The sequence below is a fragment of the Falco rusticolus genome, chromosome Z (assembly GCF_015220075.1).
Source record: "Falco rusticolus isolate bFalRus1 chromosome Z, bFalRus1.pri, whole genome shotgun sequence".
In the NCBI taxonomy this organism is placed as follows: domain Eukaryota; kingdom Metazoa; phylum Chordata; class Aves; order Falconiformes; family Falconidae; genus Falco; species Falco rusticolus.
In genome coordinates this window covers 24,244,902-24,271,448 of record NC_051210.1, presented here as the reverse complement: position 1 = coordinate 24,271,448, position 26,547 = coordinate 24,244,902, and the positions used below count along the sequence as shown (strand labels likewise).

Here is a 26,547-nt window from a genome sequence, read left to right as displayed (position 1 = left end):
TTTCTGCTTGCTTTTTGGGAGGTAGGTGTGGATTTTTGATGGACCTGGTGGTACAGGACGTGTACTGAGAAGCCGAATGGGACATAGTGCACCCCCAACAAAAATCAGATACCATGGGCAAAATGGAGAACAAATTCTTAGTGCAGGTATGAATTCTCATTCTTCTCTTTAGTTTAATTTCCTGCTGTAATAAAGAAAACCTGCAGACCAGAGTGCTGTCTTTGTTTTATTAATACAATAGATTATATTTCATGTGTTAGTATGTGTACTTATGAAACGTAGAAAGTGAAAGCGTCATTCATTACTGTATCAAACTGTTTAATGATTTCCCTAGAAGAATCTATATCCATCGGTAGGCTGATAAGCTTTTCTGCTTGCCACCACTTAGGAGATGCTTTTGTCATCCATATTTGTGTGTTTGAACAAGTATTGTTTCGTTATCTCCAGCTATTAGCTGGACAAAATGAAAACCTGTTAACAACTAGGGAGATTCTGTTGTGCTTGGGCAGCATAATGCATTTAGTAACTAGAGGAGCCACTCCACTCTTCCCACTAGTTTGAGGAAGCTTTGTGGGTTGCAGTGTCTTCATAATTTGTTACAGCCTCATTGTGTCTGTAATACATATATTCACAAAGTTGCTTGGTAATAGTCTGAAAGTGTAAAAATGCCTAAGTGATGACCCTTCCTTAGAAACTAGCATATTTTAAAATCTGTAAATAGACTCCTTAGGAAATGAAGTGGTAGATCGAACTGTTTTGTGGCCCAGAACACTTCGGTAATGGAATAATAGAGCCTTTTCACTTAATGTTTAATTACGCTGAAATAATGGAATTGTCTATGTAGGCAATGTTTGAAAACATTACACTACATATCTAATACATGCTAAAACCACCTGCGCTAAAATCTCTTGCAGATCATTCAACTAGTTACTTGACAGTAAGTCAGCTCACACCAGATGAACCATAGTAACATCAAGAGTTGTCTAACAAATCCTCACATTGCTTTTGCAGTTTACTGCTTTGTTAACTAAGAAACATGGAAGGCACAGAGGCTACCACTGAAGTGAAAGTGTCTCAAGCTTTGAGATATAAAGTATCTGCAGTGTAAGGAGACTGACCTTTTACATTGCTTTCTGAACCAGTGGTAAAACTTTGTGCAACAGAAAGGAGGTAGCAATGCTGTGGGGTGCTGTTCCAGTGCTGCTGGTTTCCTTAAAACAGGCACATCCACAAAATAACTTCGGATAATTTCACCAGTGTTGCTGGCTTCCATCCTGTGTAACATTTCTCCCCGTTGCCGGTATATACATCCTGCCTTACTTCTGTATCATAGCAGCACGGAAAGGTTGCTTAAATACCATAATTGTTCAGTTGTCTTTCAGATTCTTTAATTTCACTTTGACAAATTTTCTGTTTCCTTGGTTGGCATAGTAAACATTTTTTGTGATTCTTAAAAGTCATCTCAGTGCCTTTAATTTTACATGCATTAATTTTCTGTTAGTTTCAAGTTCCACCTTGTCCACATCTCTGTCACCAAGTGGACTTGTTTCCTAGTTTCAAATTTGTGTCTTCTGTCTCTCTATTAAATGAAATGAGATTTGTATCAGTTCTGTGAACATTGGTCACTGGGTACAGGAGGGAAGTCCCTTTACTGTGCTGGTTTACAGGAAAGATGGACAACTTGGCTTTTACTATTGTTGTTTGGGTTAGCTTACTGGCTAACTTAGGTATAGTTCTTAACCAACCACAGCATGTATGTGTTAGACAAAGGATAAAGAAAGGAATATTGTAGTTGGTGAGGGAACAGCTAGATAATCATGGTGGACAATGGAAGGGGACAGGAATTAAACGTAGAGAAGATACCCATAAAAAAGGGGCCATTCTGATCATGTGTGGGGCAAAGTAGTAGGAATAGGACATAGGCCACAGAAAATCAGGCTCTATTAGTTCCACTGTTTATTGTGTATCTGTTTGGGTTTTTTTCTTGGACCAGAATTTTTAGTAAACACTTTTATTATGGTGTTTGAGGTTTCTTAGTACTTGTCTTCTGCTTTTCTTGCTCAGATAACTTGTGGTTATTTTGCCCTTCACTGCTCTCTGCTAATATTTTGTCAGGTCAAGATGGAACATTGCAGTCTTTTTCAACAGTGCATGAAAAGTTCAATAAAAGTTTAGGACGTGGTGAGTATTTCAGTGGCAGTACAAATATTGGTGAAAAAAACCCTGAAAAGTATTTATGTAAGCAGGAGATAAAACGTTAAGTAGGCCTTATTGTCACTTTTTACTGTTGTATGAAAACTATGCACCTTGGTTGTTCTGCAAACTCAGTCCTTCCTGATGTATATAAAGTTTTGTTAGTACATAAGAGAAGTAATTTCTGTAGCCTTGCAGTGTAGGTTATTTCACTGCAGAAAATGTTGGGCGTGATTTTTATATTAAAAATGTGTAACACAGCAGTTGACATTTCAGCATGTGTAATTACAACTTTTTACCCCATTTGCTTTCTATTCAATTTACTGAATTATTAGTTAATTCGTATTTCTTGACTTGACTTTTGAATTAAAGTAGAATTTTATTTAAAAGGCATATGTTCCACACAATGCCATGGTTAAAGGGACACTTTCTTGTACAGTTCAGAGAGCCAGGCTCATAAAGACTAAAATAAATATTTTTAAAATATCTTTATCTATATATTGATAAGCATGTTTTTAGATAGATTTGATTAGAAAGATGTAGATGAATTTATTATATATATCCTTTGGTCATGAATTTGAAATTCCTGACTCTTTGATTGTTGAAAGGGCTGAGTGTCAGGTACTGCTTTATATAGTCACATCTGTGTGACCATGGTTGTAGCTGTGATGGAGAGACATCCTGCCTCAGGATGTTGGCATAAGATCCCAGAACAAATGGGTTGAGTAGTACCTCTGTGAATGTAATAGGCTAGGGATTTGCTCAGTATCATGTGAATTTTGATAAGAAAAACTATTAGTGTTCTTAGCTCTTCAAACCCTAGATAACAGAAATGCTGTGTTAATGTAAGCCAAATTTTTCCAAATTTAATAGGAACTTTACATTTAGTAAAACAATCCTTTTAAACCATTATTCTCAGATCTAGCCATGAGATTGAGACACTTTTTTTTTTTTTTTTTTGTTAAGGTTCAATTAACAAAAAGAAATCAAAAAAGAAAGGTCTTAAGCTTGATACAATGGCACTTCCACCAATTACAGTCTTTGCTTCAGGTAAGTAGTCTTTGAGATACCTTACAGAGGTCATCATGTCTTTGTTTTGTCTTTTAACCCTCAAGACTGTACTGTTTTGAAAACTCTTGCTATATCAAGATGAGATGGTTGAGATTATGTGGCCCTTCATGAGCTCTTGAGTGACAGTTTAAAATGACATTTTACTTGGTAAATTTTCCTGTTACTTCAAAAAAGAGCATTTTATTTCAAATGTCTTTGTTTAATTTGCTCTTTGCTTGAAAATCTCCAGCACGGGAGCCAGAATCTTCTGGTGTGCATATTATTCCAGACTGGAGAACCAGCAATTGTGATGGGGGGTGTGTGTGTGTGTTAGCTGAGGAATCTTAGTTATTGTTGTGGTTGATTTTTGATTCCTCAGTGCCTTTGAGCCACTTCTCAAAGTCAAATTTCAATTACTCTATTCATTTGTAATTCAGTATGCAAATAGTGTACCTAACTTCTTGAAGCAGAATTGCAGTTATCTTTGCTTCACCAAAACGTGTTTCTTTAAATTAATGACCTCCTCTTAAGGGTAGCTATTCTTTTGTCTTCTGAGAATGGCTGATTGTTTCATATGTTGAAAGGTTTGGATTTACAATTTTGTGTAGTCATTTTGCCTACATATGGTATGTGTATTTGCAGACATCAGTGATACAGACAATTTGTACACACTTGCTGCGCATGTTCGTGTGTGTGTATATATATATATACCTCGATGTACTTCTGAAATTAATATTAGACCTGCCTGATTGATATAAGGTAGTAGAACTACCTGAAATGTGTTTTGGAGACATAAGAAAACATCTACTTAAGTACATTTTAATTAGAATTATTTCTCTTTGCCTATATTGTCTTTGGTGAATTGAACCAGTTTGTATCTGGTTGTTTTATTCTTTTCAAGTTCTAGAAATACCCAATTTCAAGCTCTCAGGGTTTTTTATGTATAAATTCCAGGGAAAAAAGTGAACTTGCTCATTATTTAGATCCTCATATATAATATTTGACTACAGAGTTTGGATACTGAACTTCTGAGGAATTATTTTCCTGCAAATCAGGAAAGTATTTTCCTATGTGGAGCAGACTGAGCTCTTAAACCCTGTTAATCTCAGGGCTTCTGCTGCTTCAGCTGCAGCAGATGCAGTTAAGAGACTTAGCTGGAAATGTGTACATTGAGCATTTAAACCATTTCAGTTTAAATGTGCTTTTTAAACCGCATAGACTCAAAATATTTAAGACATGAAATATAATACACCAAAAAAATGCTTGTGGTTTTGTTAGCATCTTAGTTACACTAGTATGCACAGTGGCTTATCACGTGGTTTTCCTGAGTGGTAGCCTTTTGACTGTCCAACAAGAACACTAAATATGAACTAAAGGTATTTCAAATTACTCTTTCTTATGAAACCAGAAGAGCTTACTTGACTTTAGAATGATTATTTCTAAAAGGTGTATGTGTTACATTGCAGAAGTGGCTCATCAGAGTGACTGGGATAGTATTGTTGCCTGCCATCAAGGGTATATAACCTGTACAACCTGGAACTATCAGAAAACTTCCATGGGAGTTCATAAACTGAGGCCAGAAGAATTTAGCAAACACAAACCTATTGATATATATGCAACAGTAAGTTTTTTTAGGATAATGTTTCTTCAGTATTACATTATATGCTGATTTGATTTCTGTTTGTACAGAAGTGGTTCAGAATGAAAAAGCACTATCCAGACATGTTATAGTTCCTTCGCAAAGTGCTTGCTGCCAGCTTAGTGTGTCCTACTAGCTGTTTTGTAAAGCATATGGTCTTTAAGAAATGTGCTGAATACGTATTTTTTCCTTAAACATCCAGGTTAAGTGCAGATTTTATTTTCTGATTCAGATAGGTGGTTAATGTTTACCTTTGATCTGTCATCATGACGTAGAGTTAGCTATACGTCTGTGATGATAAACTGGCTCAGTGAATGCACTTTGCTGAAGATACCTTTTTTTTGGCAATACAGAAAAATGTATTTCCAAATTGCAGGCAGGGTATTCCCTCGACAGTGTTTTCCAACTTGAGCTGGACACAATGAAAGTCAAACACTCATTTAAAGAGATATAAATGTTTACTGAGGCTTATGAGCTTGCAAGACAAGAAGTTGCTGTGGCATACTTTACGTGTTAGGCATTCATACTACTACTGTATCTTGTGCTAAATTGTTTTTCTGACCGTATGCTTAGTAGTTAGGTGGTAGACAAGATCAGTTGTAAATACTTTCTTTAACTACTAAATTCTTTGGACTGTTTTCAAATACATCTAGATCATTGTTTCTTTGTTTCTTGCTATTCTAAACTCCGTATGAATTTACCCTGTTTGGGGGTTCCATTGGCAGTACGGGCTTTGAAAGAGACATGCAGCTGGCATGCTTGAACTTCATCTTTGGGAATGTGTTTGTGGATGTCTTTTATTATATAGTTTAGTCATTTATTGATATTAGATATGACTTCTGATGGATGTCACTAAGTCAGTGTTTCATTATCCCTCATAAGCATGCACTGCCATATTTATTACTTATTTGCTTATTTTAAGTACTTATTTGCTTATTTTAAGAGCTCCTCTGTCTGCTTTTTTGAGATGTAATCTGTTTGTTCGGTGCAGTTTTCCTTTAAGAAGTCTAATTAGAACATGTTAGTATTTTGTATTCCTGATATGTTATATGTCTTCTAATAACTTTGCTAATTAGATAAAGAATTATATTTTTATTCCCTTGAAAGGCAGTTGACATTACCTCATGTGGAAACTTTGCCGTAATTGGGCTGTCAACAGGACAGGTAGACGTGTATAACATGCAGTCTGGCATTCACAGAGGGCGCTGTGGCAAAGGAAAAGGTAAGAATTGCTACACTTCTAAAATACTGACTCTTAACAGAACAGCAACAACGTGGTCTTCTGTTATCTAGGAAATTTAACATAACTTCTGAGTTGATTGGGGAATAGTCCCAGTTTCTCAGATTACCTACCCTACACTGTCCTATCTTACACTGTAATCAGAAGTAATTTGAAACTGCTCTGAAAAGTACAGGATCCCTGCTAGTTTTAACAGCACTGATGTTAGCATATGTTTGGTTTTAATTAACACAAAATTGTCAGTTACCAAAATGGTTAGCACTAAAATGAGATCCTCTGGCCTCAGCTTTTTTTGAGATAATGACATTTTCAGTACTTGGCTTCTTGTTATAGAGTTCTGTCTCTGAGGTAAATGTTCCCATCTGTTTTTTCCTCCCTGCTTAAAAATGGAAGAATACTTTACATGCATGGGAAATTGAAATCCTAAGCCAATCCAGTTCTTTGTATATGCTACTATTTTCAATTACCCAGATGCAAACTTGGGACTTAACGTAAGTGACAGTGTTCAGACTTTCCCTTTTAATAGTTGCATACATACGTATTTCATGTCACGTAGCCTCGTGTTTGCTGTTTTTTTAAAGTCTGCAAGTTATAATAGGGCCCTTGTAATCTGAATTTTTTTGTTGTAGAAACAATGAAAGAGTCATGATGAACTCTTACACCTTACTGGGTTTCTAAAAGCCATCTAGCATAGCAAACATGAAGTGGTGCCCTGATAACATCATTACTTGATAGTGGGATGAATTTTGTAAGTCAGTTACTGGCCAGTAGCCCTAGTCATAGATTAAGAAATAAAATTGATCCAAAACTAGAGGAGCTATGCCTTATCTTTACAGCACAGTGTAAAGTAGCCTGGGAAAACTCCCAGACTTTGTGCCAGAACTGAATCTGTAAATTTTGTTTGGAGTGGTCAGGCCTCCTGGAGGTATTCTGTGATTCAAAAAGTCCCTCAAATCTCACATTCAAAAAAAGCCCCCCAAACAGAAAGCACAAACAAAAGCTAGTATTCAACTTCAATTACTCACAACTTTTTTTGTATTCTCAATGCTTATATGAAAGCAATTTGGTTTACGTACTGATAAAGAAACTAAATATTTGAGCAGTCTTGTCAGGTGGCTTTAGAACTGTTTGTCTTATGCTTACTGCTCATTTAGTGTAGTTAGGCAAAGACATATGGAATAGTGTTTGGCATTCTGCTGATTTCTATGCTATGTTTAAATTCTGAAATACAGCTTTGTTTTCCTTTGATTTGTAGCACATGATGGGGCCATTAGGGGGGTAGCAGTGGATGGATTAAACCAACTGATAATCACAGCTGGTAGTGAAGGATTAATTAAATTTTGGAAATTCAAAACTAAAAATCTAGTTTATTCCATTGACCTTTCTTCTCCAAGTGGAATTCTGCTTCACAGAGACAGGTAAGGAACTGAAGCTATTTCATGTCCGTATTGTTCTGTATGTACTAAGTCTAGGATGGCAACCAAATATTCTAATAAAGTTTAAATTCCTGATGCTTTGAAAACAGCTGACTTCTAGTTGACCAAAAAAAAAAAAAAACCAACCTACAAGATATTTTATTAGACTGAAAGAATATAGTACTGTTTATCTGAGATTCGTAGAATTATTTATGTTGGAAAAGACCTTTAAGGTTATCAAGCCTCTTCTCTTTGTGACCAATGTTAGGATGCTGGGTTTACTTCTTGTCTCTGAGTATTCACTGTTGTATGTGCTAATGATTCTTGGCAGTGGTATTCTGGGAATTGCCTGTGATGACTTCAGTATTAGTGTTTTGGATATAGAAACCAGGAAGATTGTCAGAACGTTCTCAGGACACCATGGACGGATTAATGACATGGTAATTGTTAACTCTTATTTGTATATGTCACCTGTTACAAAAAAAACCTAATTAATTTTAAAGACAGTGGATTTCTCTGTTTTTAGCTTCTGTTCTAATTCTAAGTGCTAGAAAGTAAGCATTTATTTGATTTCTTCAGTTTTATGCTCAGTGTTTTATCATAAATGTAAAAACAAGGACCAAAGTGCTTTTACTAACAGCCAAGTTTATCCTGTGTCCTATATTTAAACCTGTTCTGAAATAGCTTCCATTTTTGTCCTTTCCTCACTTTCAGTAAGGTGGTATCGGTTTTATTTTATGGCCAGACCATTTCATCCTGGTGTTGAGCAGTCTAATCTTGAACTGTGTGAAACAGGACCTCCTGTAGGGACTGACTTGTCAGTTGTGCCATTTAAATTGACTGTTTTATTTCAGACTTTCAGCCCTGATGGTCGTTGGCTAATAACTTCATCAATGGACTGTACTATTAAGACTTGGGACCTTCCCTCTGGATGGTGAGTCAGTTTAAAAACATACAGCAGAAATTTATTAGTAATAATAAAAATAATTTTGGTCTGTAAGGGGCAGAAAGCCTTCTGGCTTGATTGTATGTCACCAGCTTGTACTGTGTGATATTCAAAGTTGTACATGGTGTAAGACTCATACTTTAGTTGTGTGTGATGCTAGCAATATGTGCCTTTTTCTGGGCATACAGAATAACAATGTGTTGAAGATCTAATGATGAAACCTGGAGTTTCCATGTAGTGTGAATGGTTGTGAATTTGTTCTTTGTCTGGAAGCAGCACTATAATCTCAATGGAAAGAGACTGTTTAAGAGGATTTGCTTTGTGAGATGCTGAATTTGTTCTTTGTCTGGAAGCAGCACTATAATCTCAATGGAAAGAGACTGTTTAAGAGGATTTGCTTTGTGAGATGCTGAATTATTCATAGAATGGTTTGAGTGACCTTCAGAGATCTAGTCCAGTCCCCTTGCCATTGACAGGGACATCTTTCACTAGACCAGGTTGCTCAAAACCCTGTCCAACCTGACCTTGAACACTTCTAGTGATGGGCCATCCATAACTTCTCTTGCTCTTGGGAACATGTTCCAGTGTCTCACCACCCTCATCATAAAAAATTTCTTCCTTATATCCAGTCTAGACCTACCCTCTTTCAATTTAAAAACATTACTACTTGTCCTGTTGCTGCAGTTCCTGTTAAGTTTATATCAGTGTTTCTTCCCCTTTAAATATTGAAAGGCCACAAGAAGGTCTTCCTGGAGCATTCTGTTCTCCAGGGTGAGCAACCCCAACTCTGTCAGCCTGTGTTGATAGCAAATCTGTTCCAGCCCTCAGAGCAGGTCCAGGAAAATTATCAGACTTCTTGTCTGTCTTGTGGTGGGGGCGTCGGAGCTGGATGCAGTACTCCAGCTGGTTTTGTAAATAGAAGCCTGTTCTCACTTAACGTTCATTTTAGCAACACAGTAAGGCTTTACTTCAGTTACATTTTTCATTTGTGCATGCTCACAACTGCCAAAAATACTCCTTTATGATCCATTGTGAGTAGTCTCTCAGAATGAATTTTGGCCAAGAAGTACACAAGTACACACAAGGAGTTCAGGAGCCCAGAATAAACAGGCAGAAAAGTAACTGAGTTCTGCCAGTACATTCTTTTAGCAGCACATCAGATTGATTTTTGGTAATTTAAATAAGTGCTACACAGTGTGCAGCTCTGGTCATATGTAAGACTGAATGGTTTCATTTGGATTGATTACTTTTGTTGATGTGGTTTGGTAAATACATTTTTATACTGTAAAAATTTTATACTATGAAAATAGTGTTGAATCTCAACAAGCAATTGACCTAGCCCTATGATACCAGTCCAGAATAGGACAGGATGGACAGTAACTGTCTTCTTTCTGGTATAAATGGGAGACTATGTTTGGATTTCCTCTTTCTAACACTCCCTCCCAAAATTATATGATCATGGCATTAATTATAAAACTTTAGAAATGTTACTTGTATTTTCCAGTTCTTTAATAACAACACTTTGCAGTAAGAGTTTTTTCAGAAGTAATCTAACAGTGTTTCTTGTTTGCATGTAAATATTTTGTCTCTAAGTGACTGCTAGAAATTCTGGTCAAGCTGAAATCTAGGCAGATACATGACAAACCCTGGTTTTGAAAGTAATTAGGTTAAATTGTTCTTTGAGAATTTAAATGAAAGTTTTTCCCATAACTATAGGCAGAGGAGGGTATTGAAAATGAGTAACAGCTTTTAAAAAAAATCAGATGCTTGATTTACATCTACTGTGGTATATTTGCTCATAAATAGAAGAACTAAATTACAAATTGTGGATTCTAAAGATTCAGCTTGGATATTGTCCTTATAAAAAGATGCAAAACAAGGTTTTAGATGACTAAGTCCTATGTTACAAAAAATACCAATTGACTTTAATAATGTCATACCACTTAGTTACTGAACATCTGTTTTTACTTGGAAATGCCACTTACCTGTCCTTACATAATGGAAGTGTTCCTAGAGCATGTTTTCTTATGTAAGGCTTTTTGAGAATTGGGGAAAAAAATAACTGATTTGTGTAGAGAAAGCTACAAACAGGAACCTTGGTATTATGCAATCTTTTCTTTCTGCAGCGCAGCTTGCATAGACAATTTAAGGAATCAAGGGTACAAGCTCACTGTGTGTAACTTGGGTGGAGTACTTGAGACAGAATGGTGTGAGAAACACATTGATATTGTGAGCTCAGCAATTTCGTAGTTTCCATTGTCTCACTTCTGCAGTTAGGCAAGAAATGTAATGGTGAATGCCTTTAGCAGCCAGGCAAGATTCGTTGAGCGATTACTGTACGTTCTGTGTAAAAATTACAAGCATGTCTCTCATTGTCCTATAGTGGATTGACACCACCCCCACCCCCTGCCCCCACCACTAGTCTGTAATTTTAATTGTGATTTCAATTTATTAAATAGAAAATTTTAATGTTAACTATGGTTTGCAGTTGTTCCTTATGGTTGCTTTACTGAACAATATTTCTCAGTTCCTGGTAAAGGATGGAATTGAAACTAAACCCAGTATTTATAGTATATTTTCTAGCCATTGTGCACTGTGTGCAAAATATATCAGGTTGACTGAAACATGTTCTGGCATTTATGGGTTTAATGTTTGTGTATTTTATGTTGAAAGCGATGAATGATGTGGCTCTTACCTGATTATTTTTTACTTGTGACATGCGTCCAACAGCATGCAGAAGGAATAAAACATTTCATTCAGGGGAGAAAAGTGGCTTTTATTTTTAACATGGTTTGTCAAACTATCACAGGATTGCTCAGTATCTAAGAAAGTACATGCCTACAAGATTTTACATTTTAAACTGTTCTGTTACTTCAGTACTTTTTTGATGGGTAGTGAACAGAATGGGGCTCTAGAATTAGCTTCTTTCATCACTTGTCACTTTGCTTTTGGTCTGTAAACAATAGCAAAGTATTCAAGCACTCCATTTATTCTTTTTGTTCCTCTCAATGAACTAGTTGTCAAACTCAGCTGCTTCTTAGAATTTGAAGTAACTTAAATTTATGTCTCAAAAAGCGACAAGCAGAACCTGGGCTTGAGTGCAAGTCTACTAGGATGATGTGCATCATGCAGTACTCGGAAGTTGCTTATTGTTGAAGTAGTCGCCTGCTACTGAATATTTTAACTTTATGGGATAGGTTTTTTTAGTTCTCTGCAGTAGTGAAATGAATGATCAAGGAGTGGTATATCAGACTGAAGGTACAGTAATGTCAAAATAAACTGGTGCAGATAATAAAATTTTCAGTGTACCGTTCATTCTTTGCTGTAGGAGTATTACATCCTAGTGTTAACCAGGTGTATATGAAGTATTTTGAGAGAGGGAATTGACAATTAATAGCAGAGCATTAAAAGATGAGGTCAGAGCACCATGGGGCTCATTGGAAGTATGAAATTTATGGCCGCTAAAAAGGTTAATGTTAGGCATAAGGAGTTGTATGTGGACAGATGGTTCATCGTATTTTCCACAGAATGTGGATGTCCGTGGATGTCTAGGGAGGTAACATAAATGTACAAGCTCTAGCTAATTTTAGAGAATTTTGTAGAAGTGAGTGGTTTGTTACACAGTGTTTGGTTTTCATCTGCCAAGTTTGTATGTCATATTTGAATACTTCTAATATACTAGTTTGTATATATACTTGTGTCCGGCTTGCATTCAGTTGTATTTGTGCTGTAATTCAGATATACATAGAGAATTCATGTTACTGAGAATTTCTGTTGTGTTTTCTCTCTTTAGCCTCGTAGACTGTTTTTTGGTAGACTCCGCAGCTGTAAGCCTTACTATGTCTCCTACAGGAGACTTTCTAGCTTCAGCACATGTGGATGATCTTGGAATTTATTTGTGGTGAGTACATAATTTATCTATTTCTACACAGATTTTCAGATGGGGGAAAATCACCTTTATCACAAATAGAAAATTTTTCTGTGAAGTATCATCTGCAGGGTTTTGTCTTCTCTGGTTCTAATTAAGACACATGTTATGTATTACTGTGATTCATAAATCTTGGAATCTCTTGCAGTTAAGATATTTATTCTGACAATTAAATTATCTCTTTTCTCTAAATGTTTCTTTCTTACTTTAAAGAATACCTTTTATGGCATCACTAAAGCTTTTCTTGGACTCTACTTTTTTTTTAACCTCTTTTGAAATGTCAGTGCTCATATTGTGTTACTTTCTGAAGGGCTTTTCTTCTTGTCCTGGTATACAGTGTTGTCTGAGACTTCTGAGTAGAATTTGGAAGCTGTAATTATTTCTGTTTATTAATGCGTCATCAGCACAGATGTAAAATGTGCTTTAGTTCAATTTCTTCCTGATACGGTTTTAAAGCAAATGACTGGTTAAGTCTAGCACTGAAGTAACACACCTCTTAAGTGATTCCTTCTCCCCACCCCACCCCTTGATAGATAGATCTTTCAGGTTAATTTGTTGCTTGTAGTTTTGCCTGAGTTCAATGCTTAAGTGAAAGTGTTTCATCGTGGATAATAACAGATGTACTTCCCTAGCCCTGTTTTATATTGACAGAAAAAAATCATTTGCCAGAATGACTTGTGTGCATGTTCCAAACCTCAAGAAAATTTGCCAAGAGTACTAATCTAAAATTCTGTGAAAGCAGAATGATTCATTTATATTTGCATAGTGCATTGTATGTATCAAGTACAAAGCAAGCTTTTTAAATAGGCAGTTCTGCAATTTCAGGTAAATACAGTAACTGGCAATGATTGAAGTAGTCATAGTTCATAATGCCATATGTATTACAGTTTTTTGACAATAATACTTCAGCATTATATTTCAGGTTTTCAGATGATGTATATTGCTACATTTCATATCTTGTTTATCTGGTAGATGAGGAAAACTAATGTTGAATGGAACCTTTGGTGAATTGCCACAGACTGCAGTAAAAATTATGTCTAAAGTACTTGTTCTAATTCACCTGAAAATTGTTTTTAAAATGTCTACCTTATTTTTCAGGTCAAACCGTTCTCTGTATTCACTTGTCTCTTTACGGCCTCTTCCGGCAGATTATGAGCCTTCTGTGGTGACATGTCCTAGCACCTGCCCTGTGCAAGGTAATCTTCAGATGAAAGAGTATTTAATTTTCAGTTTGGTGTTATGTTTCAAATTGAAGATTATTTGCTTCCTTAGTAAAAACTCATTGTGTCTTAGCATTCTTTCTCTAAACTGTTTCTATTGCTTCTACTATTTTTGGTATACATAGTCATACATATGCCAGCATTATCTGCTAAAATCTAGTCACGTTTCTGTATTCAGAGATAAAGAATTACATTGTGATGACCTCCACATCTTCAAGGAGATTTGTAGGTAATAAAAACATCTGTGCTATCTGTTGGCTTTCTTTAACTACAGAATCTCCTGTTTGAAAGCATTACTGTTTGGTGGTGGGAAGGAGATTGATTGTTCTTCATTTTACTTCCCTCCAACATTTTTGTCTGCCTGTATGCCATGGTAGTTTTCCTGCTCTATACTGTGTTGGCAAGAGAATTGGCTGACCTGCCATGTACCTGTGCTAGATTCCCAGTGCTTTCACTAAGGCAATAGTGAAAGGCCTAAATTACATTTATTTATTTTTTTTTATATACATTTAATAGAAATGGTTGTGCTTCTGAAGGCCTCTAGATGGGGATCTTGTCTGTCCATGTTTCACAGTGCCTACATTTAGATGTCTCTCTGGAGGAGAAACACACCTAGCTATTGACCAGACAAAACAGCGTTGGAACATACTTGATGATGACTGATTTATTAAGCACATACTTATTTTAGATACCTAAGTTAGGGAGACAGGGTTTCACCCCACAGCTTTTTATGTTTTAATTTTACAAACTGATTCTGGCTGAATGCTTTAAGTAGCTTTCTGTCTTCAGCAAATAAAATTCCTGTTTAGATGCTCAGACCTTTTAATGGTTTACATTTCTTTGTTGTTTTAGGCTTTTGTATCACATTCATAGTTTTAGCCATGTAATATTTTGCAAAAAGGAAGGGAAAGTAGATGTGTTTGGTGAAGACCACATAAGTAGTTTAGAGAAAACGTAGCGACGAACTGCATATCTTTTTTTGTGGGGTGTTGTGCTTAAATGTTGAGATTTTCTTCATTTTTATGTGCCATTTCAGTCATACCTGTGAACACATGGTGAACATTGTGTGTATTTAAATGCAAAGATCTTACACTTTTGTAACTTAGAACTGAAATACCTATGTGTTTATTTTAAAACAGTGAACAAAATTTTAAATGTAATCCATTGTTTTCATTATGCAGGACTTCCATAAATTGCGTTTATAACATTTCAGCCAAAGCACCTAAATCCTGTTAGTCTTCAAAATCTTGTTTATCCAGTGCTGCATTTTAGCTATGATTGTTCACAATTTAATGTTTCATATGGGTTAAAAAAGATTTTCTGTAGCCTTTCAGCTATATATTGTGCTAGCACCCATATATATATAGCTGTTACGTGTGTGTGTTTTTCAAAAATTGGAAAGGAAGTAATCATCATGTTTTGATAATGTGGACTATATATGCTCATAAAACATATCTGTTCTTGAAAGATGTAGATGTGGCAGGTGATGAAGAAACATGTGATGAAATGATAGAATATGTCTCACCTGAGCAATTGGGAGAGCAGTTGGTGACCCTTTCCTCATTACCAGAATCAAGGTGGAAAAATCTCCTCAGTCTTGATGTTATCAAGGTAATGATATTATGCACACCATTGCTTATCTAATGTAGTATTTTAATTGTATTTTTGAAGGAGGTAAAATAAGGGCTATTTCTCCTGTAATGTAAAGCACATCGCTGTCTTAACCTTTCTCTTGGATGTTCAAGAAATCTTGAAGAAACTGTTTTATAACTTTTGCTGTTGCTGTTTCTGCAACATGCAAAATAGCTGTCTGAAGACAGGTATTTCCATGTCAATGCAGCTAGTAAGTGCCTGTAAAGCTGTTCTGGGTTATGCTCCAAATCGCTGTTTATCCTTCCCATAACTAGAAAAAGAGGGAATGGGCAAAAAATAGTTGTATACAGCCAGATACATTTCTTCTTGTTCTTTGAGCTGCATTTACCTGATGACAACATTTGATCGCACTTTTCAGGTATTTCTCAAGATTTTGCAGTGGAAGACTATATGGTTTTTTTCACAGTTTTTGGGATTTTGGAGAGGGGCTGTTTTTCTTCGAAATTGTTGCTACATATTTAGTGGTAAAACATTATATGTATATATTTATTTTTCAGTTACTCCTTAGAGTGTTCGTAGTATTTTAAAAATTAAACTCTTAACAAAAAATTCCCACATTCTTCTTCTTATGATGATGATATCTTTAATTCAAATATCTAATTAACAGAAAAAAAATAAACCAAGAGAGCCACCAAAAGTTCCCAAGTCGGCCCCTTTCTTCATCCCAACAGTTCCTGGTCTTACACCTCGATACATTGCTCCAGAGGAAGAAAATGATGCACAGGTAAAACCAGGAATAGATACAATAGTGTTTATCTACTGTATTTTAAAAGAAAATCTTAAGTGTTTTTTAGTGCTGAGTGAAATCTTGTTAAAGTCTTTGAAGTACTAGTTTTTATGCACTTACATTAATGCTTTCTTTCTTAAAGTCTTTTATTCTGTCAGTAGGGAAGGACTCAATTGAGATGTAAAAATAAGTTTGCATATTCATGTACACTCTCTTATACTTTCATGGTCTAGTCGAAGGTAGTAAACCTTGGAGTACTGGCACAGAAATCTGATTTCTACATACATCTTGAAGAAGCCCTGAGCAGTAATGAATGTAAGTTAACAAGACATTTCACTGAAAATGTAGTTGCTAATAATATTTTGATAAACATTTGATTTCTAATGCCAGAATTGTAATGTATGCAAGGAGAAAAATATGCATAGTACAGTACCAGAGGCAAAGAGAATGACCTGTTATGTATAAAGCTGACCAATATATAGAGTGTCAGTCTAGATCGAAGATCCACTGGTACTGCAGCTTGCCTGCAGCATGGAGCCCAGTTCTGGCTAAAACCCATATGCAGAAAGAAAGTAACATTCCTGAGATGGTTAAATTTTTTTGGACATTGTGATGATCTCACCCAGAGAAGGTGCTGTGTATATTATTTGTAGGCTAAGTAAGGACGGGAATGATCTGGTAAGGAATAGTCTGGTGATATCACTGAAACATGAAAAACATAATTTGCCTAGCAAGTTCTGTTTTCAAGGGCTGCTTCAGTAAACATTCAGCAAAATTAAGAGCTTCAATTTATTGCTTTCTAATTTAAAACCTAAGAAGAAAGAATTTATATAAAAATAAGATTTTGGATTTCTTTTAACATTCAGTACATTTTGAAGTTCAGTCACTTAAGCTACCTGTGAAATGCTCCTGCTGTTTTTACTGTTTAACTTTTGCTGCTACAGAATCATTGAAATTCAGATTTTTTTTAAATTGGTGCTAATACAGCTTGGCTTGGAACTGTAAATGGACAGTCACTGGTAGCTTGTCCACAAGGTAGTTCTGCTGGGAATTTTTCCACCCCTTCTTAAACTCTTGAGGTGACCAGCTTACTTAGCTTCACTGATGATAATATTCCATTAAGCTGCTTCAGAGCTGCTCACAGAAGAGTGAAACATCAGGTGAATATTTAAAAACCTAACCAAGCACCACCTAGAGGCTGGCTGTACCAGGGAGCAAGTACGCTTCATGATGCATTGCAGTAGTGGTCCCATGGGCCTGCCTCAGGCCACCTCTGCTGTAAGGCAGGTGCGCTCCAGGGTCTGCTGTAATCCCAATCCAGGGAGCGTGTTGATCCTGACTCGGGAAGCTGCTGGTGTGTAACGTGGCTCTGTGCTTGCTAGTTTACAAGCATCTCTTTTTAGAGGTGACTAGGCTATTCAAATAAATAGTGTTATACCAGAAGCCATCCTGTCTTACCATTGGGGTGGAGACAGGGTTTCATACTTCAGATCAGGACTGTGGAACATAGGTCAAGCTGGGCACTTTTAATGTATAGTATGTGTGACAATTTCATTGTATGTTCCATGCTTGTTTTTTAAATGTCACAGCATAAAAATGAGTTGATGTGTCTGTTTAGCGCTGCTAATATCACAGTTACATTTAAAACTAGCTGATGATCTTCATAGGAATCAAATACAGCAGGAAACAGATTTATACCACCCAAGGAATATTAGGCAATGTCTGATACCATTAGTTACCATGATATGAGAATTTAAGAAGTTGCTCAGCAGCTTCATAGCAAAATAAATACTAATTAGAAGACAACTGTGTTTGCAACAATATGTATTTTTATTTCTGCATTTTTAAAGCAAATGTATGGAATTCTCAAATATTAGGTAGGATTGTAGAAATCCCTAGGAAGAAAATTTATGAAGAGGGGCTAATAGTTTGTAATTTGTATATATTTTTACCAGGGAAAAGATTTCCCCTGCCCTATCAGCCCTCAGGTCCCATGAAAAGCAGGAGGAATTCACTTAATAAAAGTGATAATTACCTTAGATGCACCAGATGATCCTCAGTTTAGCCTAATGTCTTACAGTAAGAGTAAACACTGTAAAGATTCCTAGTAAAAATAGTAACCTGTCTCTTGTAGGATCTATTTGCAGTAACAGCTTTAAGTCCCAAGTATATACATTCTTTTTGCCAAGAGATATAAAAATAATTTTATGTGGTTAACAAGAACTTTTGTTGAGCTTAAAAGACAGAGATGGGGGGGAGGGAAGAGATAAAAATACAAAGATGTTATTTGTCTCTTTCAAGGTGAACTTACAAAGAAAATGCAACTGTATTATTAGATACGTACTTCTCTGTAGGTATGTGATAGGACAGTAAATTAAAGGTAAGATGGCATTTTATGGCAAACAAGTAAGGAAACAGTAGAAACTTGAAACATCTAGTCACTGCTTAAGAATTTTAGAATAAATGTGTCTGCATGAAGAACTTGTAAGGTTTCTTTTCTGCAAGTGTTACTGATAAGGTATCCCTCAATGCTTTAACACAGATACAGCTCCACTTAACTTACTGAAAAGCTTGGGACCATCAAATATTGAGATAGAGCTAAGGGGTTTGGCCCCTGAAGGTGGTGGCTCAGTGGAGGTGATGCTAAGCTTTTTGAAAATGGTTGGGATGATGCTGAACAAGAAGTACAACTTTGAACTTGCTCAGGCATACCTTGCACTATTTTTAAAGGTAACTATTTTCTTCTATGATTTTATGTTAGTCTTGTTTAAAATTATGGTTGTCCAGTAAAAGGATGTAAATTGTCTCATCAAAAGAATTATCTTAAGTGATTTTTTTTTTTTTTTTTTTTTTTTTTTTGTTGGGGATGATTTTAAAATGACTGAGTGTATTGGATAATTTGATAACTCATCTGGTCACAGTCAGAAAAGCTTGCAAAAAACAGGTAATGGTGAAGAGGACCGTGCCAGACAACTTTTATTCTAGTATTTGTAACTTAGAATTGTTTTTATTTTTTGTAATATATCCAATTTCTTAATGGTTGTTAATTGCTAAGCTAAGATATGCTATGTCTTAAGTAAGAAAAGAATTCAGTGCACAGTATGTGGTAAACGGGCATTTTGTTGAACTTCCCACTAGACATTGCAAGCCTGACTTACTTTCAGTGTCAGTGGGCTGCCTTTCTTCTGTTACCTGTTAAGCATTACGGAGCTAATGAAATTAATTCCAGGTGTGTGTAAGTTAGAAAGTTATTGTGATAAAATACAGTAGCAGTTACTCTTAGATAGAAAGTGGTTCTGCAGAAGGTTGAAACCCTTCTGCTGTACAAATGCTTACCTTGTCAAAGTACTTTGATTTATGAAGCTGTTTAAGCAATTAATTACAGTTTACTAGGAAACATTGTTATAAACCTTCAGACAGATGTAATACTGTCTATTTAACCGACTATGTCTTAATAGCAATAGTGCAGAGATTGGTTTTAAAGATAGTGTAATGCTGGACAGATACGCTCTTTTCCTTTTGTTGGGGTTAAATAGAATTTGTGGGGTGGCTTCCACAAGAATAAGTAGTGCAGACAAATTGATCTGTAGTGTGAAACACTTAGGGTTGAGGTCTTTATATTTACCAGTGACTTTTTTGTGTGTCTGTTTCTTACTGGTCTGGTCCCATGGACTGGATATGATTAATAGTTGCAATATTAGATGCTAGAATTCATTTGGTTTCATACAAAAGAGATACAGCTCTTGCAGTATAGACTAGGGACAGCTAGGTGATTTGCCTCAGAAATGTACTCTCGGTCTGTACTAGAGTAGAATAATATAAACTCACCCTGTGACACATGAACACCAATAACTTTTGTTGTAGGTTCCAAGTAAAACAGCTCTGAGCTTAGTAAGACTCCTAGATTTAAATTGTAGCCAGGAAAATAACTATTTAATCAATAAGAGTGATAATAATGTATTGCCTCTACAAAATTGAGAGGTTGGGATTTTTTATGCTTTGCTAAGGTTACAGTTTATTACACAAGGATGATGGCTCTCCATGTATTAGTATAGAGTGTGCTGGCATCGTTCTTCCTTCTTTATGCAGCACAGACTGTTAAAATGATAATCCTTTGTTTAGCCTTTCTAGTCTAAAGAAGAATTTGTGATGTCAGTTGAAAAGAGGAGAAGGTTACTGACTAGAAATACAGCAGCAGTGACAGAAGAAGATCTAGTAAAGCAAGCAAGCACCTAGTACATATGTGGGGGTAAAAAGACTTGTAAAAGGGAGTCAGCATTAAATGGAGGGAATAAATTGAGGGAAAAGAGTCCTTCCCTTGGTTGAGACATTCCTGAGAGCAAAGTATGGAACTGAATGAGAAAACTGATCTTTCAGTATTTTTATTGTCTGTATTTGTTTCACTAACTGCTGGTTTTCATTTTCAGTTACATCTTAAGATTCTCTCATCAGAGCCAAACCTATTGGAAGAAGTATCCAGATTGTCAATGCAACTTGAGGAAATTTGGATTCATTTGCAGACTCTCTTCAATCAGAGTCTCTGTGTGTTAACTTATATGAAAAGTGCTTTGCTATAAAATACTTAAGGATTTTGTCTGCATAAAATTCCCCTCAGAATAATAGTACAATTTATTTCTCAAAATACTAGATTCCAAGAATTATACTGGGATTTTGATGCTGTTTTTATACATCTGTATTATGGCAGATTATTTTAGAGCATACATAACTGAGTATTTTTATTTACTTCAGTTGGAGCAATTGTACGTGCAGCTTAGATATTAATGTTGTGTTGGTGTTTGCTGACAATGAACAACAGTTGGACAGCTGTAGGTAACATAGCTAGTTACCTTATGCTTTCATGACCAAAAATATAAATCAGAATGAAGAAACCAGGAGGGGGGGGGGAAGTCTGAATGTAATTTCTATGCAGGAAACCAAAACCTATATTATGCTTAATAAAAAATACTGTTGATGCAAAAATAAAACAAGTCTGATTTATTTAAAATGTATTAACATTAGTTTAAAACAAATGAATATAAAAATGGCATTCCTCTGTAATCAGTGCTTTTCCTGTAAAGATAAAAATCAGTTTTCTTTTTACTTTGACAAGCTGTGTCCACTATTTTGCCTGAGACAACTAATTCTGAAAGCAAAGATTGCTAGCTGCACTACAAGTAACGGAACTAAGGAAAAAAACTCAAACCAGAGAAACCCCACCAATTCTTCATAACCAGGTTTCTTGCTCTAATTTTGGAGGCTCAATTTCTTAGAAAAATTAGGATTCTTTTCTTAAGGAGATAAAAGATTACCAGAATAAAAGCTTTGAATTGTGAGAAAGTTTTAATTGCATCAGGTGGAGTTTTTATGAATCTATGTTTAGGTTTCAGATAACAAAAGTTTGGGCAGAGGCTGGGATTTCATAAATGGGATTGTCTGAAACTGCTGTTTGAGAGTACTGCCTCACAGCATAAGAATCTCCTGAACAAGGCCTTTGCTGTATTTTGCATGCTCCATCTGCAGACACATACTAACAGAGTAACTAATACAAATGTATGCAGTTTTGATGAGAAAATTTGAAAGATGGGTTCATTGCATTTAGCATAAGACTGAAATGAATAGTGTAGTTCTGTTGTTCTATAGATGTAAATTTATTTTTTTTTTAATGCCATCACATTATGGAACTCTTCAGTCGCGTATCCTGGAAGAAATTATCTGCAAACATAGAATGGTTTGGATTGGAACCTTAAAGATCATCTATTTCCAGCCCCGCTGCCATGGGCAGGGACACCTTCCACTAGGCCAGGTTGCTCAAAGCCCCATCCAGCCTGGCCTTCAACACTCCCAGGGATGGGGCATCCACAGCTGCTCTGGGTGATACGTTCCATTCCAGTGCCTGTTGACCCTCACACTAAAAATTCTCTTCCTGGTATCTAATCTAAATCTACCCTTTTTCAGTTTAATGCTGTTACCCCTTGTTCTATCACCACATGTCCTTGTAAAAAGTCCCTCTCTAGTTTTCTTGTGGGCCCCCTTTAGGCGCTGAAAGGCTGCTGTATTCCTGGAGCTTTCTCTTTTCCAGGCTGAACAATACCAACTCTCTCAGCCTGCCTTACAGGACAGGTGCTCCAGCCCTGTGATCATATTTGTGGCCCTCTGGACTTGTTCCAACAGGCTCATGCCCTCCTTGTGTTGGGGGCGCCAGAGCTGAACACAGCACTCCAGGTGGGGTCTCACAAGACGGGAGTAGAGGGGAATCACCTCCCTCAACCTGCTGGTCACACTTCTTTTAACACAGCCCAGGATACAGTTGACTTTCTGGGCAGCAAGCACACGTTGCCAGGTCTTGTTGAGCTTCTTGTTCACCAACACCTCTTAGGTCCATCAACTTGGGGCTGCTCTCAATCTGTTCTCCACCCAGCTTGTACTTGTGCTTGGGATTGCCCCTACCTGTGTGCAGGACCGTTGAATTTCACGAGGTTTGCACATACCCACCTCTCTAGCCTGTCAGGGTCCCTCTGGATGGCATTCCTTCCATCCAGCCTGTTGATCACACCACACAGCTTGGTGTCATTGGCAAACTTACTGAAGGTGTGCTCAATCCCCCTGTCCATGTCACCCACAAAAGATGTTAAAGAGCGCTGGTCCCAGTACTGACCCTGGAGGAACACCACTCGTTGCTGGTCTCCGCTTGAACATTGACCACAACTTTTTGAGTGCAACCATCCAGCCAATTCCATATCCACTGAGTGAAATCCGTGTCTCTCCTATTTAGAGACAAGGATGCTGTGTGGGACGGTATCAAATCCTTTGCACAGGTCCAATTACGTGACATCAGTTGCACTTTCCTTTGTCTACCAACACTGTAATATCATAGGTGGCCTCCAGATTTGTCAGGCACATTGTATCCTTAGTTAAGCCATGTAGACTGTCACTGACCACCTCCTTGTTTTCCATGTGCCTTAGTATGGTTCCCAGGAGGATCTGCTCTACGATCTTGCTGGGCACAGAGGTGAGACTGACTGGCCTGTTGTTCCCTAGTCTTCCTTATTTCCCTTTTTAAAAAATCGGGTTATGTTTCCCCTTTTCCAGTCCATGGGAACTTCACTGGCTGGCCATGACTTCTCAAATAGCAACTTCATCTGCCAGTTCCCGCCAGACCTACAGATGCATTGCAGGTCCCGTGGACTTGTTGCACCTTCAGGTTACTTAGGTGATCTCAAACGTGATCTTCTCCACCTGGGGTGGTTCACTGTCCCACTCCCTGCCTTTGCAACTTGGATGGTGTGGATGGGGCACTTGCCAGTGAGGACTGAGGCAAACAAGTTGTTGAGTACCTCAGCCTTCATGTCCCGGGTAACATGTCTGTTTGCTTCCAGAGAGGGCCCGCATTTTCCCTAGTCTTCCTTTTATCATCAGTGTACCTATAGAAGCCTCTGGTTGCCCTTGACATCCCTGGCCAGATTTAATTCTACCAGGGCTTCAGCTTTCATAACCTGATCCCTGGCTGCTTGGGCAATTTCTCTGTGTTCTTCCCAGGCTACCTGTCCCTGATTCCACCCTCTGTAGGCTTCCTTTTTGTGCTTTATTTTGTCCAGGAGCTCCTTCATCCATGCAGGCCTCCTGGCCTTTTTGCCCAGCTTCCTCTTAGAATGCATCACTCCTGAGGTTGGAGGAGGTGATCCTTGAATACTGACCAGCTTTCTTGGGCCCCTCTTCCTTCCAGGGCTTATTCCCATTGTGATGTACCAAGCAGATCCCTGAAGAGGCCAGTGTCGGGTCTCCTGAAGCCCACGGTAGCGAGCTTGCTGTGCGCCCTCCTCACTGCCCCAAGGATCTTGAACTCCACCACTTCATGGTCTCTGCAGCCAAAGCTGCCCTTGAGCTTCATTCCCCACATTCCCCACCAGGCCCAATGTATTGGTGGGAACAAGGTCCAGCATAACACCTCTCTACTCATTGACACCTCTAGTCACTTGGAGAAGAAAGTTATCAACACATTCCAAGATCCTCCTTGCTGTGCTGTCCCTCCAACAGATACTGGTGTGTTTGAAGCCCCCCGTGAGCACCAGGGCTTGTGAACATGAGACTGCTCCTCTGTGAAGGAGTCTATAAAGGACCTCATCCATGCAGTCTTCCTGGTTGGGTGGCCTGCTGCAGACCCTCATTGTAGTGTCCGCTGTCCCTGCCCCTCCTTTAATCCTGACTCACAAAGTCTCAGTTGGCTCCTCATCCATCCCCAGGCCGAGTTCCATGTACTCCAGCTGGCGTTTGACGTACAGGGTGACACCCCCTTGTCTTGCTTGCTTGTCTTCCCTAAAGAGCCTGTATCCTTCCATTCCAACACTCTAGTCATAGGAGCCATCCCACCATGTCTCTGTGACGCCAACAAGATTGTAACCCTGCAGGTGTGTTCATGTCTGTGACTCTCTTGTTTACTCCCCATGCTGTCTCTTTTTGTGTAGAGGCATTTAAGTTGGGCCCCTAATAAAGCTGAGTTAACTGGGACTGGAGTGGTTGCAATTCCTTTGTACTGCTCTTCTGGTGCTCTCCTGCAGACCTGTGACCCTTTTCTAGGCTCTGGGCATCTGTTGCTGGCACTGGCACCACACTGGTAGGAACGGGATGGATTGAGGTTCCCCCCCTTCTGAGCAACTTTTGTTTAAAGCCCTCTTGGCCAGCTTGGTGAGCCTATGATTAAAGATGCTCTTCCCCTTCTCTAACAGATGGAACACCAGTAGACCAGGTTGAAGCAAGTGACCATTCCGCATGTGCCATGAGATCAGGATCCTTTTGGCTGCTCAGATTTGCAAGAAAAGTTGTCAGGGTTATCAAAGGAGTGCATAGGTGATGGGAAGTCGGCTTTTACAGCTTCTCTGTGTTGCTATGGCTGTTCCTTATCCATAACTTTGGCTTATGTTAAAGCTTGAAGAGAACCAAGAAATACCGTGGAAGTTTGCTTGGCATTCCATGGAAGTTCCATGGAAGAATGCTGTGGCATTCTAGCAAGTTAGGAGTGAGAATGTTGAACCCGTGGGAATGATGTACACCTGAGGTTTTTTATGAAATTACTACCGAGATTTAAGAAAATCCTCTGTAATCATAGAATGATTAGCTTCTGGTGATACAGTTCTCAAGAACCCATTACTCCCAGATTCTTGAACGGATCTGAAGTGGTCCCAAATTTCCCTCAAATTTCAATGTAATATATAATAAACCTGAGCTTATAAGTGTTAATGTAACTAATTCAGAAGACCTTAAAGAATCATTTTTTGAACCAAGACGTAAGAATATGAAAAGATAGTCAGTAGTTGTGGACCTCCCTCAGTAGAAGAAGGAACAGTGGATAAAGAACTTTCCTCTTGGATCAGAGTAAAGCTTTGCCAAGCCTAGTGTCCTGTCTCCAGTTGGAGCAAGGAACAGATGCAAAGCATCTAACAAACAGGTTATGTATAAAGGGATCCTTTCTCAGGCACATCACACCAGCTTTCATCAGACAGCTAGTTAGATACTTCATGACCCAGCTGTATTCTAACAGTTGTGTTTAATATTGTATGACAGACCTGTTTGTACTCCATGAGTTCATCTAATCTCTTTTAGAACCCATTTATCCTTCACAACATCCTGTAGTAATGGGACCTACAATTCAATTAAATACTAAGTAATGTATTTCTGTTTGTGTACTCCAGACCTGCTGTCTTCTAATGTTGTGTGCCCCTCCTGCTTCTTGAATGTGAGAAATAATAATTAAGCTCTAGTCCTCATGCTTCACAGCCTCTCAGCCACAGAGCAGTTGTGAAATGGTTTCTACTTGTGAAGGAGGTAATCCATTTTACTGAATGTGTATGTGTGGTTTCAGTGACACTCAAGAACCCTTTTTGGGTACAGATGTTTAAATCTGTATGTAAAACATTTGTCTAGGATTTGTAGAGGTGGGTGGCTGGGGTTTTTTTCTTGCTTTCTTTATTTCTGGACTACTTGATGTAATCAAGAGAAAAAAGACATACCTTTTGCCAAACAGGCCGTTCTTCTGAAAGCAGAACCAGCCAGCTAATTTTTGTGAACGGTTTTTGTGTAACACTGTTGACATAATATTTGCAGTCTGGATGGTATCATTAAATGCGTTAATGCAGGTTCTTTTATCATAAACAGATGTGTTTTAAGTCTACCTGGAACACTTAAATAATGTCATTCAGAAAACAGTCTTTAGATGTAAGTGATATCCCACATCCTTTATTCTTTTGTCTTTTTCTCAACATTCCTAGTCATCACTGCTCTTTCAGGAGCTTTTGACTATTCTTAAAGCTGGTCCTGGTCATACACCAATAGCTTGGATTGCTTCTTGTTCTTAGCCTTTTATTTTGTCCTTTATTCCCACACATTGAAATGGTGAGTAACTTTTTGCCATTAGTATCTTCTACAGAAATGAAATAATCCCCACTTGCTAGTGGATACGAGTGGATATTTCCACCTGCTACTTCCTGTATTATCCCTTCAACCAAGACATCAGGGACAATATCCTGTGATATTAGTCAGAAA

The 26,547-nt window shown here is 37.7% G+C and overlaps 1 protein-coding gene across 1 annotated transcript in view; it reads left to right on the top strand.

Annotated features, from left to right (window-relative positions):
• WDR36 (WD repeat domain 36) overlaps positions 1-20,996 on the top strand; it is a 28,712-nt gene extending 7,716 nt beyond the window's left edge. The window contains exons 8-22 of the mRNA XM_037373840.1: positions 26-146; positions 2,116-2,181; positions 3,160-3,243; positions 4,710-4,864; positions 5,990-6,104; positions 7,378-7,540; positions 7,869-7,977; positions 8,392-8,471; positions 12,277-12,384; positions 13,510-13,607; positions 15,100-15,242; positions 15,892-16,008; positions 16,245-16,326; positions 18,554-18,741; positions 20,439-20,996. Coding sequence (XP_037229737.1) covers positions 26-146; positions 2,116-2,181; positions 3,160-3,243; positions 4,710-4,864; positions 5,990-6,104; positions 7,378-7,540; positions 7,869-7,977; positions 8,392-8,471; positions 12,277-12,384; positions 13,510-13,607; positions 15,100-15,242; positions 15,892-16,008; positions 16,245-16,326; positions 18,554-18,741; positions 20,439-20,588 — 1,779 coding nt within the window. The 3' untranslated portion in view covers positions 20,589-20,996. The remainder of the gene's footprint in view (positions 1-25; positions 147-2,115; positions 2,182-3,159; positions 3,244-4,709; positions 4,865-5,989; positions 6,105-7,377; positions 7,541-7,868; positions 7,978-8,391; positions 8,472-12,276; positions 12,385-13,509; positions 13,608-15,099; positions 15,243-15,891; positions 16,009-16,244; positions 16,327-18,553; positions 18,742-20,438) is intronic.
• Positions 20,997-26,547: the final 5,551 nt, after the last annotated feature.